The sequence below is a fragment of the Athalia rosae genome, chromosome 6, assembly GCF_917208135.1.
Source record: "Athalia rosae chromosome 6, iyAthRosa1.1, whole genome shotgun sequence".
NCBI lineage: Eukaryota > Metazoa > Arthropoda > Insecta > Hymenoptera > Athaliidae > Athalia > Athalia rosae.
The window spans coordinates 4957517-4976353 of record NC_064031.1 but is presented as its reverse complement, the minus strand read 5'-3'; the positions used below and the strand labels follow the sequence as shown (position 1 = coordinate 4976353).

Genomic DNA, 18837 nt, shown 5'->3' with positions numbered 1-18837 from the left:
GGGGTGGGTTACGGAGGCGTGGAGCGCATAGAAGCGCGCTATCGGCGGCCATTCATCAATCTGGGGAATCAATACGCGGGAATTAATGAAAGCGCCGCGCGAACAGCGGGTGAACGCGCGGAATGTTAATCGCGATCCTCCTCCATCCACCGGGGGTCCGTGTCCGCGCGTCCTCCTCCTTCTCTCTTCCCCCGCTTCTCCGTCTCTCCTCCTCCTCCTCGAACCCGCGTGCCGCGTTCGAAATCCCAAGGGTTTCCGCTACCCCCGTACCTCCGCACCCGGCGTACGCTCGCGCCTCCACCTGTACATATATCTATACACGCGCGTTCCGTTGCACCGTGCAGTGCTCCGCGAATAAAATAAAGGTAACAACACCTGTGTACAGTATCGCTCGTGCGGTACGATATACCTGCGGGGCACATTCGCGCAACGCGGTAAATTTTCTCAACGCGTTTCCACACCCCCGTGTTTACACCCCGATAAGATTAGTTGCAGACACACTTCGGTATAGAGAGACCTCGACAAACGCCGAGGTACTATGGAATCATATTCTCTCTCTCTCTCTCTCTCGTTGCAGAAATTATTTTTTGATCAACAAATTATTTTTGAAGCCAGACGAATCTGAGCGCGTCTTCGTTACAACGGGGTTGCGGTGATTTGACGTAAGATTATGGGGAGAATTCGGATGAGGGACACTGCTTTCCGACGCCTGACGGTATGCAAGCTGAACAACGTTCCCCATTTCCGGTTGCCTGTCCTCAGCTTTTCTCGGGGTACCTTAGCTTCGTGTGGCCTGCGTACTCTGCACTGTACACGCGTATACATACAGATACAGCACTCGTACAGACGCGTGTTAAGTATTCTGGAATTTGTGGAGCTCTGAGATTACCTACTCACACGAAAACTAGTGTTCGATTCGTCGAACGAATCGACAAAAGTTTCCAAATCTAACTACTGGATCATTAAATCATCCGGTAGACGACGACTACTTATTTACTTCCCATTACTGGGTCAAATTGGGTGGTGGAAAAGTAAATCATACGACCTTGATCAACTGAACAAACTGCGTGGGGGTACGACGGACGCGAGATGTGTTATATTTAGAAAACTCTACACTGACCGCGGTCATCGAAATCATGCGCACAATCGGCGTTTGCTCGGAAAAAGTCGAGTAGAGTAAAAGAGCGATAGCGCAGTAAGACGAAAGAAATCGCCCGAGATGACGGTGGCCATTAAAGTTAATGCGTGAGATTTTTTTCCAAATTTAGCGATCTTGGAAAGCCCGCCCACAACGACTAGAGAGGTTCTGGTGTACAGCAGGACGTTATGTTGCGCCCCGTCTGGGCGATGGCCGTCACCGTGACGAGCACGTGTGCACCTCGCCGTCGTCTGTCACTCAGATAGACCCCCGGTTCACTAGTCAAACTTCGGCAAAGTGCATCCAGAGAGCATTTGCGCAATGTTAGCTACTGACTTGGCTCCTGCTCCAGCTTTTGCCGGATTTACCGATGGTTTTTCTTCCCTTGTTGTTTTTTTTTTTAATAATGAGTGGCGGCTTTGTGGTCGTTCGCAGTTCATGCCGAGGGCAGCAGTTTCTCGGCCTATAGTGTTCCCTCGCACATGCCCCAATTAAACCCTCTGTGAATATAGTGTGTTTTGTGTACGTGTTACAGGTGCGGCGTAGCGTCGACAGCCGCGAGCATCAGAACAGAACAAGAAGGAGCGATAATCGTAATCACCGCGTTGTCCGCATCGCCTCCACGTACCATCGTCGTCAAAACAGTAAGCCGTCTTCGGAGTCTCGATAATTATAGCGAAAAGGACGAAGAAGAGGAAGCTTTGATCTCGTTTCTGGCCGCGACTCGGAGACGATAGTAACGTGGTTCTGTATACAGTGAGGCGGTTAAAATTTTTGTCAAAGTCTCTCGGTAAGTCTCGAATGTGGTGTTGAAGAGTCAAGTGCGAATTATAGATCCCTTTTTGAAAATATATCTCTCCCACCGAACCCGAGGAGGAGGTTCCCCAGTGATACTGTACACGCATCGCGAAGTGGTGATCCAATTTTTAATCGATGTATAAAGTGCGTGTGATTAAAACTCAGTGAATAGTTCAAATTATACGTATGATAAGAAATATTCGTGTGTGATAGTGTGCCGATTGAAAAGAAAAAGAGCAAAAGCAAAGCAAAGAGAAAAAACAAAACAACAAAACAAAACAAAACAAAACAAAAACGGAAGGAAAAAGGTGCGTTCGCGGTGACAGTGATAGAGTAGCATGAGTTCGTACTTTGCCAATCAGTTTGTTCCTGACCTTCGCAATGGCGGGGTCGAGCACCCCCATCAGCACCAGCAGCACTACGGGGCTGCCGTTCAGGTGCCCCAACAAACTCAGGGTATGCAACAGCAGCCCCAGCAAGCGGCTGACCCCTGTGACCCGAGTCTGCTCAGGCAAGGTGTGCCGGGTCATCATTACGGAGCGACGGCGGGCCAACAGGGCATGCCGTACCCCAGGTTTCCGCCATACGATCGTATGGACATACGGAACGCCGCGTACTACCAGCAGCAACAGGAACACGGCGGAATGGACGGGATGGCGGGTTACAGGTCGTCGTCGCCCAGTTCGGCGATGGGCGGTCACATGGGTCACACGCCGACGCCGAACGGCATACCGTCGACGCCGATCGTTTACGCGAGTTGCAAATTGCAGGCGGCCGCCGTCGATCATCAAGGCGGCGTACTCGACGGACCCGACAGTCCCGACCCCCTCGTCGAATCCCAAATGCATCATCAGATGCACCCGCAACACCCCCACATGCAGGCCCAGCAACCGCCCCTGCAACAACACCAGCAACACATGCAACAGCAACAGCACATGATGTACCAACAACAGCAACAAGGTACCACCCAGCAACAACAACAAGCGACGATGCATCCCCAACAACAACAACAACCGCCGCCGCAACATCAGGGCGTCGTGACGTCGCCGCTCGGACCTCAGCAACAAGGCGCACCTCAGGGTACCGCCGGCGCCAATTTACCCAGCCCCCTTTATCCCTGGATGAGGAGTCAGTTTGGTGAGTCATCGATGAATTCGTTTGTTTTTTGTTTTTTTTTTTTACAATTTTCTACAATTATAATGATCTGGAATCGAGGAAACTCGTTATTCTTTAACCGCCGGTGAAATTCTTCGGTGTACGATCTATTCCAGAGATCTCGCTGTTTTCCCCGATCTAGTAGGGGAACGATAAGTCGCTCGCGTAACTCGTTCGCGATCTACGTGGTCTAGATTCTTCGCCCGTACGGCGCAGCGGTACGTCGCCGTGTGACCTCCTGCACGATCTCTTTTTGGAAAGTTGAACGTGTACGCGTACAGTTTTCTGGTAACCGTTTCCAGGTAGCTATAGCTTCAACGTTGCGACATTTACCTGCGAACCCCGTAATACCCCTCTCGACGACCGTGCGTAAAACTAGACCAGATTGTATATCAAAGGTTGCCAACGGATATTACCGCCGCTGCCGCCGCCGCTACATTGCCCGGAATTACGTACACCGATGCCCAGAGTCTAACGTCTCAGCTTGGCACAATGTCTCCACTTTTCTAGACACGTCGCGGTGATCCGGGTTATTTATTGTCCTGACCTTTTAGCCCGTCAGTTTGAACGCTCGTGGTACCCGGTCCCATAAAAGTCTTTCGCCGCTCTCGTGTACTCGACGCTGTTACTCTTCATCCTCCTCTTCAGACTCGAGACGGATCTCTCGTCTAGCCAGTTTTATTCCTATACGGTGTAAAAGCTGCGCTTTTTTTTTATGAACGTCGAGGGATCGAAATAACGATAATCTAGTCGATCGATGAAAATGAAAATCGGGCAATAATCGTTCGAACCGATGGGGAAAAAGATATTCGGGTAAGTTCCGTCAGCCGGACGGCTACACCTTGAGAAGAAGAATAGTTCCGAAGTAAACTGGGGCATTTCTGTTCCACCTAGAGCGGTATAGTATAGTATAGTACGTAGAACCGAGGAAGCGAGCGGCGCGCAACGAGTCGAGGATTTATGACGGTTTTAACGAAGTGATAATAGGCCCGGTCGTAACTTACGTCCGAATACCGAGGTATACCGGCCTTTGAGAAGAAGCGCAGGTATTGGATGCTTAACTGTACAGGTTGTAGGGGTGGTCGTTCGGGCCCCCCCGTCGACTTTGCTCTTATTTCGGTATACCCCGCTCCTCTCTCTCTCTTTTGCCCTCCCCCGGGCCCCACGCTGTATCGCTCAACTGCCGAGAATTATTGTCCGGATATTACCCAACGAGTCTCACCTAGAAATCGGCGCGAAGGTCGGGGACTCCGACTGTACACGGTATCAAATTTTTCTCAGCAGTTCGAAGTCACGAGTCTCGTCGTCCGGTCGCTTCGTGCTGAAATTTCGCAAACGCGAGTCGTTTCGGAGAACGAGAAAATTTCATTCGCTTTTCCCTCCGATAATAATTTTACGGCGCGAAATCGTTATCGGTGTGAGAGAAAAAGTTTTGTCAATTTCGAGAGTCTCGATTCGTCCGGGGGTTGACCCTTAGCGGTAAGTTTTTTCACCTCTTTCTACGAGCCGAAAAATACCTCCGGATAGTAGGGGTTGCCGGTATCTTGTGCGGGTACCGTAACGTTTCGGGGGTAAGGTATATAATACCGTAAACCGGTGGCTCGATTGGCCGATAAGCTTTTACCGCTCATACGAACTGGAGAACGCGAATGCAACCGTAGTAGGTAGCGAGGGTATCTCAGCCTTCTCACAGATGTCGGCACATGGATCCCACGTGATTCTATCCTCGGATCACGTTTGTAATTTTTATCCCCTTCTCGTCTCGTGGCCCTGCCAGTTTTTCACGTAGCGAAAAAAAATTAACGAAAAATAAAAAAAAACGTCCATCGCTGTATCAACTTGTTCGACATTTGTTACGAATTAAAATCCCGAGACCGCGGACATAGAGAGACGGCGAATAAATCGATGCATTATGTATCATTCGTCCTCTCCCGTTCTTGATCGATGCAAAAAACTTGCCAAACAAACCGAGGTAATCTCGTTCCCTCAAAAAGTTAAATAAAACCCATACCAATTACTCGCAGAATTTCTTGTACACGGTATACCTGATCCGCGGTTGCATCGCGACGTCATTTCTCTATTAGTTTCCAGGGAGAGAACGATCCCCTACAGTTTTGTGCTTTGAAATATTTTTGTTGATTTTGTTGATTTTTTTTTCTTTTTTTTTCTTTTCTTTTCACAGCGGTTATTTTAATTTGAAAATTTTTGTCTTACACCGCGATGCAGATGTATTGTGTGCGCGTATGGGTGCCAGTAGACCATACTATCCGGCCGGTGCTCGTGACGAATACGTCGCTATTCCTTTTTTGTGAACGTGAACGGACCTTATGTTTTACGAGCTCTCATCCATTAAGCTGTCTAAGCCGTAAATTGAAACGGTAAAATACAATATTAGACGCGATATGTCAAGCGCAGTGACGCCGCGGTATCGTTTGTATTCGACTTTTGAACGCGTATCAAGAGTCCCGCGGTGCCACGGGGGCTGCCCGCTTTCCTTCGCAACCTATTCGTTTCTACATTATCTTCTCATTTTTGTTTTTTCATCCATTTTTATTTCAATTTTTATTTTTTTTTTTTTTCAAAGAAGAAACCGAATCGGTACGAAAATTTGACTCGTTCGAAACACAGCCGCGGTAAATGAAAAAGCTTCGACAAAAATCGCTATCTATTCGAGCCGAACGATTTACGATTCTACATTCTCTCAATGGAGATGGTCGGGTACTTCGACACACATATCGCTAGCGGATAGGCAGGTACGCGATGGACGGAATAAATATTTCGCAGAACACATTCAACGCGTAACGCGTCCCACCCCTGAATTATTCAGGTTTCAAAATTCATACGGTATAATTTAGTGGGGATCAGGTTAGTTTTTGTTTCGATGGAAAGAAAGGAATAAAGGTCCTGTAGCCGTTGGGTCGCATCCCCCGCTAATAGGAGGTGTTCTCTTTTAATTACGATTCGGTCGGTATTTCTCGGTGGTTTTTTGAGCGGAACGATGGTGGCGGCATTGGAATTCAAAAGGGGCAGGCTGCGGATCGGGAGGAGCGCCGAGGGCGGGAGGGACCAGAGCCAAGAAAATGAAGCTTACAGTCTAGTCTGAGAAGCGAGAGTGGACGCGGTTTGGTAAAGACGCGGGGAGGTACCGGAGGGATGACGATGACGGATGATCCTCGGGCAAAGACTCGCTAGGCTCGTCCGTTTCGTGTTCGGCCGCCATGGCTAGAATATCCTATACGTTTTATACGCATCGCGACTCCACTGTATCTATATATATATATATATACGTATACATATACTCGCAACGCTTTCCACACACATCCGTGAACTCGCGGCGTTGTATGCGCCCGTAGGGAAAGTCGAAAGACGACGCCGCATGGTGCTCGCAGCCGTGAGTCGAGTCGAGCATTCGGGGTTGAGATTAGAACGCCGCTACGCGCGACTATTCGGAGCCGCTTTTCGCTCATTATCTCGGTTATAGACCGAGAAAGCGACCGCTTCGGGGTCCGGCCCGACTCGAGTCTCTCCGTGGGTCTTTTGGCGTCTGTCTGCACGATTTTCTACACACGCGTTACGTACCACTGTGTCGGTACCGCTGTCGGCCGCTGCGGCCCTGGAATCGGGGCAAAAAACAACCTTCGGATCCTCGACGTACCTTCTGTGTATACGCACCGTGTATTTTACGCTTACACCTATTTTCTTTTCCAACCCCCCCTCACGGTGTAAGAATACGTTATCCCCGACAATATAAGTCGGTGGCGTTGCAACGGTATACGTAATTCCCTTTGTTGTGACCCCGCGGGGTTGGCATGGCAGCAAAATTCAAAACTCCCCGTTCTTTCTGTGTACGAGGAACTTGTATTTCTTTCCGGCGAACGGCGAACGACCCCGCGATTCGTTTTTCCTCAACGACGAATTAATTAATTTCGTTTCGGTGTCCTCGCCTCGCGAAGGAGAACGTCTCGCCCCGTATACGTATAGTCGAGGGATTTCGAATCTCCCCCGTCTTACACGCGCGCTCGCACACACACACACGTCTCCGCGTAATGGACTATAATCGAGAACCTCGGGTGGATAAACGGGTTGACAGATATCGGGAAATTACTCCGTTTAGTATCTAATCGCGAGCAGATTATGAGCGAAGGTTGGACGTCGGCCGATTCCAAGGGGCCCGTACGCAGATACGTGTGCGTCGTCCGCTTCGCGAGACCGGAATATAGGGTACATACATGCACACAAGCTAGTTTAATTGGTGGCGCGGAGCCTCTGGCCGCGCCTTATTAGCGGGGTTACAACATCCGCCTAGCTGTTAATCTGAAAAGTCCAGGCATGTCCTGCGGCGGCACGAAAGATCAGCGACGGCTCTCCGGGGTTTGGCGGTACCGCCGCCGCCGTCGCCGCCGCCGCTGTTCGCTGTTCGCTGCAGCCGCCGTTGCACCGGGCAAAATGCATCTACGGAGGCAGCGTTCGACGCGCGGTGCAGCGAGAAGATACGAGTGAGGCAGACCGGGCAGGCGGGCGGGCAGCAGCAGTCAGCGAGCGACTGCGGCTGGCCTATAATAAGCGAGGGCCCCTGCCCCGGCTTCGGCATCGGCTTCGAGCTTTCCTCGGTGTCGGTATCACCGACGCTCGCTTCTATATTTCTCAAACGCACACGTAGCGACGTATAACGTACCCTCGGCGTTCGTTCACGCTGCGCCGCAGCCAAGGCAGCAAAGGCAGACCCATAAATCTCACGGGCATACTCGGAGGGACATTTGATCCTTGCGTAACCCAACGCCGTTAATTTATTGCCTACGCGTTTAAAGTCACCTCGGCGGACCGCGCGCGCGGCCCCTCCGCGACCAGAAACGACGCGCTCCACATAACCCGCTCTCATGGCGTCATCTCAACCCGCGGGATAACTATAAGGGTACGCAACGCGCCGCACCTACGATTCGTTGACCGGTTCACGTCTCACGCGCGAAGAATTCACCCGAAAGTCTGACGAATTTCCGATATGCGGGAAGAGAGTCGTGCGAAGGGATCCCTCGCTTTTCACTCTTTCCTTTCTATTTTCTTTCGTTTTCTTCCTTTTTTTTTTTTTTCTCTCGTCTCATATACTTCTACGATTGGATTCACGTTGGCGTTGAACCAGCTATGCATAAGATCGGCGGAGATCGGTATGCTGTTAATTTGAGAGCTGTAGCCCGAGGGAGAGGCTGGACGAGGGCAGGATGGGGCAGAGCATGTTACCTTCCAAGGGTAGAGCGTCCTCCGGTGTTTAAGCATCGCGAGTCCGCGTGTAATTTCCTTCCCTCTCTAGCTCTCAACGATTCGAGTAACGATAAGATATCGCGGTCTCTCTCTCTCTCTCTCTCTCTCTCTTCATCGCGATACCCCGATCCGTCTTCATCGGCCGACAGCACGACGGGCGGCGTTTGCCTCGAATATGTAGTTGCAGCCCGCAGCAAAGCTTCGCCATCTTTCTTTTTTCTTTTTTTTTTTTTCTTCTAATTCTTATATTCTACCTCCTCCTCCTCCTCCTTCTTCCCCTCCACTTATTCTAGTCACCTTGAAATATTCCCGATCCTCGTACCCGCTGCCGCAGCATCTCGCGCGGTCCACCCCGCTCCCTCTTGTACACGTGCGCGTAAGTATAGGTAGTATGTATACATATACTTGCACACGTTGTATATCAGGGAACGGCAAACTTCGGATTATACCGTTCTCTCGCGCACGAGGTGGCGGAGAACGCGGTGAACGGGCGAACCCCGTGCCATGCACCGCAATTAATACACTCGTGCACAAGATGAAATGCGCTCTCGCGTGCGTACGTAGGGAATAGAATTTTATTCGTAGCGAGAAACGCGTTGCGGGACACACGAGATCGCGCACCTCAGATAGGAAACGTGGTTGCGGGATATCGTGTCACAGCCAAAGTTGTTGTTCTACCTACCTTCGAATACCGAGCGAAAATTTATCCCCATTTCCATTTTTCTATTTTCTGTTTCAGAAAGGAAACGGGGTAGGCAAACGTACACGCGATACCAAACGTTGGAACTCGAAAAAGAGTTCCATTTCAATCGGTACCTAACGAGGCGGCGACGCATAGAAATCGCCCATGCCCTCTGCCTCACCGAGAGGCAAATAAAAATCTGGTTCCAAAATAGAAGAATGAAATGGAAGAAGGAGAACAAGACGAAGGGAGAACCCGGTTCGGGCGACGGTGACACCGACATCTCACCCCAGACGTCGCCTCAGGGTTGAACCCCGGACCACGGTGAGCTTCCGCAAAAGAGGTTTCATCTCTCAGGGTCGCACCTTGTCTTCAGCACTACCTCCTCCCCCCGACCCCCCGACCCCCCGACCCCCCAACCCCCCCCGAACCCCACGATGACCTCCAAATGACCCCCACAGCAATGACGCTTATCTTGTCGTGTTAATCAAGTTGCTCGTACCAAAAAACAAAAATGATGTTGTAGAATGAGAGAAGCAGGCGAGGAGTTGAGAAGCGTAAGGAATAACGATGAAACAAAAAAAAAACAAACAAACAAATGTGAATAAAAATTTTAAATAAAAAAATGGCGCAGGCATGTGTTGTATAATAATAATAATAGAAAATCAGCCAATGCCGAGGCGGAAGTCGAAGCTGAGGCGGAAGACGATGACGGAATTTATGAGGATATATGATAGCGAGAGGGTGTACAGAAGGAAGTTAAGAGGGAAAATGAAAGAGAAAGAGTGAGATAGAGAGAGAGAGAGGAAGGTGAGGGAAGAATAATACGAAATGATACGGATATATATGATGGCGATGCGCAATGCTACGGAAAAACTGGATCACATGCTAATCAGAACCACGTTAACCTCTATTACGTTTAATTATAAATAATTTACTAAAGCCTATATATATAAATATATATATACATATATATATACATATATATAAATATTTCTAACTTAATAAACGACGAAGTTTGAAGGAAAAAATGATGAGAGGAAGAGAAAGAGATGAGAAAACTTGTAAATCTTAGGAAGCGTTTTTTTTATTATTTATTCTCTTGTATACGTATGCATGTATATCGCGCGGTTATATATATAATAGTACGTCGTACGTACAGCGAGTAGATTTAAATAGCGTACGATTAGATGAAGGTTATCGGTATAACTCACATCTTTGTTAGCGGTGTATAGGCGGCTTAGAATTTAGATCGTTTAGATTGCTCCCTAAATTATACCGCGCGCGGTGCGGATGGTGGTCGAAGCGAGGGTTCGAAGTTCGACGGGACGTGCCAAGATATCATTTCATTCTTTCGCGTTCTTTTTCTTTCTTTTCCCCAGACGATCGAGCGAAATATCCAATAACAGTCGAATCTCGTTGAAAACTAAAAATCTTAAACTCAATTGATTCCTCAGATCGCGATCTGTAACCAGTGATTGAAAAAAAGCTTTCTCGATATTATCTTAAACCAAATTAACAGACAATTGACGAAAAAAAACTGATCGTCGGTCCACCATCTGATTTATATTATTTTGCCACGAACGAAATGCACAAAAAGTGATCATTTCGAGATCAAATCGCGGTCCTTCCCTTCCCCTCGATGAAGAAGAAAAAAAAAAAAAACGAAGATAAAAAGAAACGAATAAAAATTAATGTGCGACATACTGTGTAAAGTTCACCAGCGATCGGTTATTAAATAATTAATGTAATAAATTGCAGTGTGTAAAATAGTGGAGCCCTCAAAACGAAGCGTAAATTAACTAAGCAACAATTGGCGTGTATGTAACTCGTCAATGTCATCGCAAGGTCAGTCAGTCAGTCCTACATGTATAAATATATTATATTTATCCGTACGTTGTCCCAGTGGTGAAACGATTCTACACGTGAACAAAACGAACACAATAATGAAAATTGTTACTGCTGTATTATACGAAAAAAAATTCGCAGGTGGCGACCTGATTTTTATACCTATATATAATACGTACATTATACATGTATATAGGTGATACATGTGCTCCTCGTACAGGTGCTACAGCTTTCCATAATGTATCTGTACAGATTGATTAAAACTAATTGGGTGCTTATCAATGTGATTATTGTGTATAGAATATACACATATATTTGTACCCAAAAACAGTATTGACGATCCGATTTTACAGATACTTTATCGAACGTGTAGCCAGCTATATCTACTCAAAACTGTACAACGCGATTCGTACAAAAAAAAAGATAAAAAAAAATAAAAAACAACACCACATTTACACATAGCCCATACAGACACACCACGTGGATTGATCTCGCAATTGAGTTTATATAGTGCGTTTAACGGTAGGCATAATCGTATGGAATGTTTATAAATAAAAAACAAAAAGCATTAAAAAATCGACAGCAGAACATATACGTATAATAAAATACCCCCTGCAGTGCTCGGTACATAGAACGAGAGGAACTTGAGATTATTCGTAAAACAAGATTTAAAAGAGAATAAATTAATGTCATTATCATTATCGCTATTATTGTTATTTTTTATCATTATTATTATTATTGATATTATTATTATTATTGATGTGTAATTGGTTTTTCGATTAAGTATATACCCATTGTACATTTATATTTAAAAATTATTGACCCTGCTCCGCGGACGCGAGGCCAAGTTACCAGTGACATAGTGTAGTAAGAACTTTAGCGTCATTCCAATTTTGATATTATTATTACTATGATTATTATTATTATTATTATTATGATTATTACTGTTATTGATATTGTCGTAATTATCATCATCATCATCGTCATTCTTTATTATTATTGATAATAATAATAACAATTGAGTGGAGCGCTTTTGCAGCGACGATTCAAAATTAGTTGCGCCGGGTACTTATGCATCGATATTATTGAACAATATATGATGTACGTGTAATGTATCCATACAAGTAATCAAAAAATGTCGGTCTTAAATCGATCGAACGATAAATTGCGTCCCTTCGATTATAATTATTAATCGATCGATCAAAATATGATAATAGTTTTCGCTTTTATAAGATTAAAATTAAAAAATGAAATTATTTTTAGGAAAGGTAGAGAAAGAGAACGAAAATTTAATGAAATTCATACGATAAACGTTCGAGCGGAAACTAATTTATTGACTCAATTTATATTATAATTACATGGTCGAAAAAATTTTTTTTATACTCCAACTGAAAAATGAAAGAACAAAGGAAAAAAGAAACTTTGCCATCGAGCGTCGAACTTTGGAAAGCGCTGCACCAGTTTTAATTTATTTTCTTTTCTTTTATTGTTCCGTCATCATCATTAGATTCATTATCTTTTTTATCGTCTATTCAATTGGAATGCCTGTTGGAATGAAAATTGACGACACGGGAATTTAATTGATATACCCGTGTAATCGTAACATCACAGTATGAAATTAAGGGGGAAGAAAAAAAAAAAATTTCAAACAGACGAAAAACGAGCCGCGAAGAATTATGTGCTGTGTTGTGAAATTATAGTGGATTATACACATCCATACTTTATGATATCATTGAAAAATAATTTATTTATTTATTTTTTTTATTCTTTTCATTTTTCAATTTTTCCCCATTTCTCGTCAAATAGAACGATCATCAATAAATTGAAAACTTGTGCACGTAGATATAGTAATATATTCGAAGACAGACAAAAAAGAGAGAGAAAGAGTGACAGAGAGAAAAAAAGAATAAAATAAATTCGAATAAAAATTACCGAAAATACGTACGATACAAATCGCGGGATTTATCTCCAGTTTGATATACGATATACTTAAAAAGAAATTAAAAAAAAAAAAAAAGAAAATTTAGGAATTAGATATGTAGGCGTAAGAATTTAAATATGTATGTATATATTTATACATATATGTAATAAAAGTATATATGATATATGCGAAATATGCGATGTTAGTGCAGCGCGTAATTGCAACAGTGAAACCGATATACGTAATTTGGTTGTATGTCGATCGTTTATATAAATAATATATATATATATACGACGATATTGACCAGCCTTCCTTCCTTCAGAGATTTATTTATGTAATTTCGATTTTTGAACCTAATGACATTATATGTATATGATGGTTGATGAGAATCGGCAACGAAAAAAATTTTTTAATCGAAATCATCGCTCCCTATGCTTTACGAGATGAAGTTCACCGAGTAGAATCGTAAAATTTACAATTGATGTACATCAGAATTCTATTTCATCGGTTCAGTTTCATTACAATTTGAGAATCATTCTTACGGAGATCATTTATTTTGATCTTGTGGTCACCGCAAAATTTCGGTATAAGGTACCTACTCATACGCGTTAAATATTTTATAAATGAATCTACACGTCATTACATACTCACTGTGTACATACATATATACTTGCGAAAGAGTACAATGAGTTCGTACGTAAAAGAAGATTTTTTCTCGTTTCATCAGTTCTTTATCATAACATTTCATAAGTGTAACGGAGCATAGCGAGTGATTATTCAACTAACGAAGAAAACCCAATGTACGTAAATGAAAATATTAAAGAATATGCTAGATTTAAACAATACGAAGCCACGGGGAAAAAAGGAAAACCGATGATAAATAAATTAAAAACAGTGAATATATATATATATATACACCTATTAATGAATAACTTTTAAACATTCGACGGAATATAAATGATAAATTATTATTACATCATATACGTAACTTACAATAGATATCGTATGATAATAACAGCAACAACACAACAACAATAACAACAATAATAATATTAATAATATTAATAATATTAATAATAATAATAGTAATAATAATGATAACATTGATAATAAAATGATAAAAATAATAATAATGCTAACGCGAAGGAGAGTTGAAAAATAAAAAAAAAATTGAAAAATTCATAATTCTCGCATATAGGTTTATCGAACGCAAAGGAAACGACAAAAAAAGAGAAGAAAAAAAAAAAGAGAAAATTAATGATAATGATTAAAAAAAACTAGAAAATATAAAAGGAAATTATATATATTTTAACTTTACTCGTATACATTACATAAATATATATTAAAAATAAATATAAATATACCAACATTATATACGTATATAGAAAGTCGCGTATTGAACTACAAGTAGATAATATGACTGTACGCAATTATATAATAATATATAAATAATGTTATGTTATAATACCGTGGATGTAACATAGAGCTATATAAAAATGCGTACGAGGTGTATATGGGTCTGCATAGGATTATAGTATTTAAGCGTTAGGTATTTAAGCTAAGCTACGTTAAGTGATTAAACTAAAAAGGAAAAAAGAGAAAAAAAAACCTAATGATAATTGTACAATATCTGTAAGGATATTTAAGATAAGGAAACAAAAGTGCGCCGGGTGCAACGGGCGGGGGTAAAAAAAAAGCAAAACGATACGGTTTTTTCCTTTTTTAATCATTGACACTTTCGAGAAAAAGCAAAAAATCGACTATTACGAATACGTGTTATGTTCGATTCTTTACGGGTTTTCCAAAAACCATCGCGTGTAGAAGTTCACAGTGAAAATAGAAAAAAAAAAAAACGTTACAAAAAAAAGGCAAAAAAATGAAAACGATATATATATATATACATACACATATATATTCTACCCATAATTATTTAAATATCGATATCGAAGCTCTTCGGGGGTTTATATACGGAGATGTACATAATTTAATATTTGACCGGAATAAACCCGTGAGCGATCATCGCACATTGGAACTATTTAAAATAGCTGTTCAATTCTATACTCTGATAAGGTGAAGAAAAAATAGAATAAACAAATAATGATATGAATAATAAAAGTAATTTGAAATTCTATACGATCGAATTGAAAGTTTATCTACACTACCTATACATGTATAATAAATGATACTTCATTTCAATCCCCCTCGGCAGCACGCACGGCGCCAAAGAGTTCCTCAGATGCTCCTGTTGCCGCTCTCCCAGCAGGTGCCTATATAGATTATATATATGATACTATATATGCATATAATATGTATATACACACATATATATATATGTATACCTTACGCAAAGCATACACGTGACTCGGTAAATACACTTTATCTTACCTATAGAGTTACTTTCCTACATACTTATGCAATATATAAATAAACCATCCGTTTACTTTTACCGAACTCAACCCAACCGCGATTGCCCGTTCCTTATGTCGGCCAAATGCCGCAACCATCTTTTTACAACTATAAATTTCGAGTTGCATTAGGTATACGAATGAGTAATATTATTCTACATGCGCCACGATGAGACTCGCTGCGAACAATTTCTGCATACCTGCGACTTTACTGAAAATCGAATAAACTGAATCAAACCAAAAGATTGACAGCCGTAATTTTTGTTTAAATTTCGCTTGGATTTACCGATGAAGTTCCACCTTATCGAGACCTACGTATGTGTGCATAACTATACATAGCTGAAAAGATATATATATATACGGACGGTAAATGTTCATCCGCAAAAAAAATATGTAAGAAATCATAATTAAGAAGAACAGTCTAAGACGAGGTGGAACAGCGTTCTTTTTATTCGTTTCGTCTAATTAATTCTTCAATTAAGATAAACGCTGATTATTATAATCACGCATCACGTTATGTTTGTAATTACCGGTCATTATATAGCTACAAAAATAACACGTTAACGTTGAACGAAATTTTCAACCATCAATAGGAACAAAACGGAGCATACATACGTTTGTACGTAAACTCTGATTCATTCTCATTTCAAATTCAAACGATCGGTGAATTGCGGAGGTGGGCGACGGCGGACGCCGCGACGCCAAATCGCGTACCCGCGACCTTGTGCATAATACCCAATACCGCGTAGGTAAAGTAGCTACCTGTTCGATGATACAAATTTTATAACATGAAAGAAAATTTCTATTCACCCAATCTACCGATCGTTTGTAAAAATACGAAAAATTGAAAACAGATCTTTTTCTTCTTAAAATTAATGCAGGTTGTTCGTAATCGCAAATTATGGGCAGGCGCACTGCACACGTGCAGTGCATGTTAGTTACACCTGTGGATATTAAGTATACCTGCAGTGTGTCAACCTTAACACCGCACAATTATTTCACATAAATATTAAAAAGACAAACAAACGTATAAATTTTACGTATATTCAAAGGTTATTTTATTTGCAGATGCTCCGTGATAGACATACATATGTATTGTAGGATATATACCTGCAATATGTTATAAAATGTGTGTATAATATATGTACACTTGTATCTCACCAAGCGGATATGGGTAATTTTTCTTCTCTTTATTTTCCATCACTTCGGAATATGAGATATTATAAAACAGGCGCGCGATTACAAAGTTTTCAAAAAATCGGGGTATACATATATACTGAGAGCGTTTTAGGTCGTACTAAATACTAAAATAATAATAATTAACATAAACGAAAAAAATTATAAATATATATATATATAATATAGTATTTATATAAACATACTTATATACACATATAGGTATAATACATGAATTTGATATTATTACATTATTTTGACTTCAATTATTATTATTACTATCATTATTATTATTTTTCATTATTATTACGGTTCATAAACTACACCTACACGAATGAAGAATTATTATTTCGCAGTGTCCCGCAGTATAATATTGTATAAAACTAAATAACGAAACAATGTTAAGAATTATTCTGTATGTATGTATATGTATTATGATTTATTATTGATATTTTTATTTTTATTATTAGTATACTAAAATGATTATAATTGATAATGGTAACACCTGCGCTATTATTTTCACGAGTCTAAACCAATATTGTATTATATAAGAGTCTGTCCATATTAATAATAATGGTATTAATTATAATAACTGTGTTTGAAAACGAGAAAAATAAATTGTGGTTGAATATGACGTCGGACCTTTTGTTAAGGTGTGCAGTCGCGGTTAGGACTTTTTCAGTTTTTTATGTATATATATGTATCTATAGTATACGAAACAATCAATGTTCGACTATATATATATATATATACGTGAGAACGCGGTTATTACTGTATTTACGAGGATATTCGAAAACGTGTCCCACGCCATTTCAACCCTGACGATGAAATTTAGAACATTCAATATTTTCTCGAACCATGCAGAACAGGCAACAGATTCGCCGGAAATTTTTATCCAACCACCACGCTATATCAGAAAGAAACTCGGAGGTCCTAACCGCGCTTTTAGTTATTTCATCTATCCGTATGTACGTATAGCGCACAGAGTGTATGTATAAATGTATTAACACGAATAGATATATTCATATAGTATATTATATACTACATATATATATATCCGTGTGTATACGTAGTTCGCAGGACGCGATGCGCGACCTGGTGAAAATAATTAGCCGTTCGAAACCCGTAGGGTACATCCGCAGGGGCCAAGGGAGTTGGAGTTTGCATTAGCCGAGCTGTTTGTTGCTGATGCTGATGCTGGTGCGGCGGTGGTTCTGGTCGTAGTCACGTCAGAGCGTCACAGCATCACCGCCGTATATAAACACAGTATCGTAGATAGTTACGTACGTACGTATATTCGTCGTACGTATGTTCGTACGTACGGTACGTAGAGCTCCGGTATAGAAGGCACCCATTGTATAATCCAAGATGGCTCCTACCTCGGAGAGGATTATTATTGGCTAATACGAGGAGAGAGGCTCCGCCTTGGCTCATGCTTCGTGACGGGATGATTTATTGGCTTTTCTGTCGGTTTCGCCCCTGCAGGTCCCACTTCTTCCCTCCCCCCCCCTCTCCCTTCGCTACCCCCCGACCCTCTCCGTTCCTTCGGCCCTCCGTGGTGTGGCCCTCTCGGCCCTCCGAACGAGCATATACTCCTTCCGCACCACCAGACCTTCCCACAGGAGTAAAAGACCTTATTCAAAAAAACGCTCTTTTCTATACGGAGAAAAGAATCTCCCGGGTGGCCGCAAATGCGACGATATACTTCAATTTTTAGATCGGCATTGATGAAAGATCCTCGATTCGTTAATTGTTACGAGTATATAATCATTCGACTGGTTGTTATTCACAAGTTGTACTCGATTTTTGATTTTTTTTTCTCAATCATCTGGTACGTTTCGTCGATGTAGCGAGAATTTAAGGGATGAAAAAATCAACGTGACGCAATCTCCTTATCCTACGTTGGTCAGGAGGGGGAAAAAAAAAAAAAAAATTAGGAAAACTAGAACAACGTTTCACGATGTCGTAGTACATAACGTAGCTGGTGTGTTCGTGTATTAATTACATCTTATTTCATTCGCCGATTATCCGATATGAGGTAAACGAGTATATTCCGGTGCTAGAGAAATAATATCTCACATGGTGATTCGACGTTGGTTATTACGCTCGTCATCTTTTACTGATCGAGACGATGCCGATGCATACGTGGATGTATAGGTATACGTGTTTGCATATAGTATAAGTACACGTTGCACGTATACCTGTACTCCGACACCTACCGCCGGTAATTCATCGCCGGCAGAATTTCAGTCGAGAAGGATACAGTAACACGTGGAGATACGATCGTTTTATATGCGCGTGCATACACGGGTGAGTTTTGCTCCTTACCATATAACATAGTCTTCGCAATCTTCGCTAATCCACTTGAATTTCCATGTTGCAGGTGCTTCTCTTTCTATATTTTTATGTATCGTGTACGTCATTATGCGGCAGATGGGTCACTTCGCTCCACACCGTG

At 42.1% G+C, this 18837-nt stretch overlaps 1 protein-coding gene across 9 annotated transcripts in view; it reads left to right on the top strand.

Annotated features, from left to right (window-relative positions):
- The window catches only part of LOC105687861 (homeotic protein antennapedia-like), a 111438-nt gene extending 101364 nt beyond the window's left edge, over window positions 1-10074 (top strand). For 8 of the 9 annotated variants that reach the window (XM_048657313.1, XM_048657315.1, XM_048657314.1 and 5 more), the window contains 2 exons: window positions 1674-3073; window positions 9087-9544. In XM_048657313.1, coding sequence (XP_048513270.1) covers window positions 2275-3073; window positions 9087-9340 — 1053 coding nt within the window. In that variant the 5' untranslated portion in view covers window positions 1674-2274 and the 3' untranslated portion in view covers window positions 9341-9544. The other variant, XM_048657320.1, reaches the window with a different exon arrangement.
- Window positions 10075-18837: the final 8763 nt, after the last annotated feature.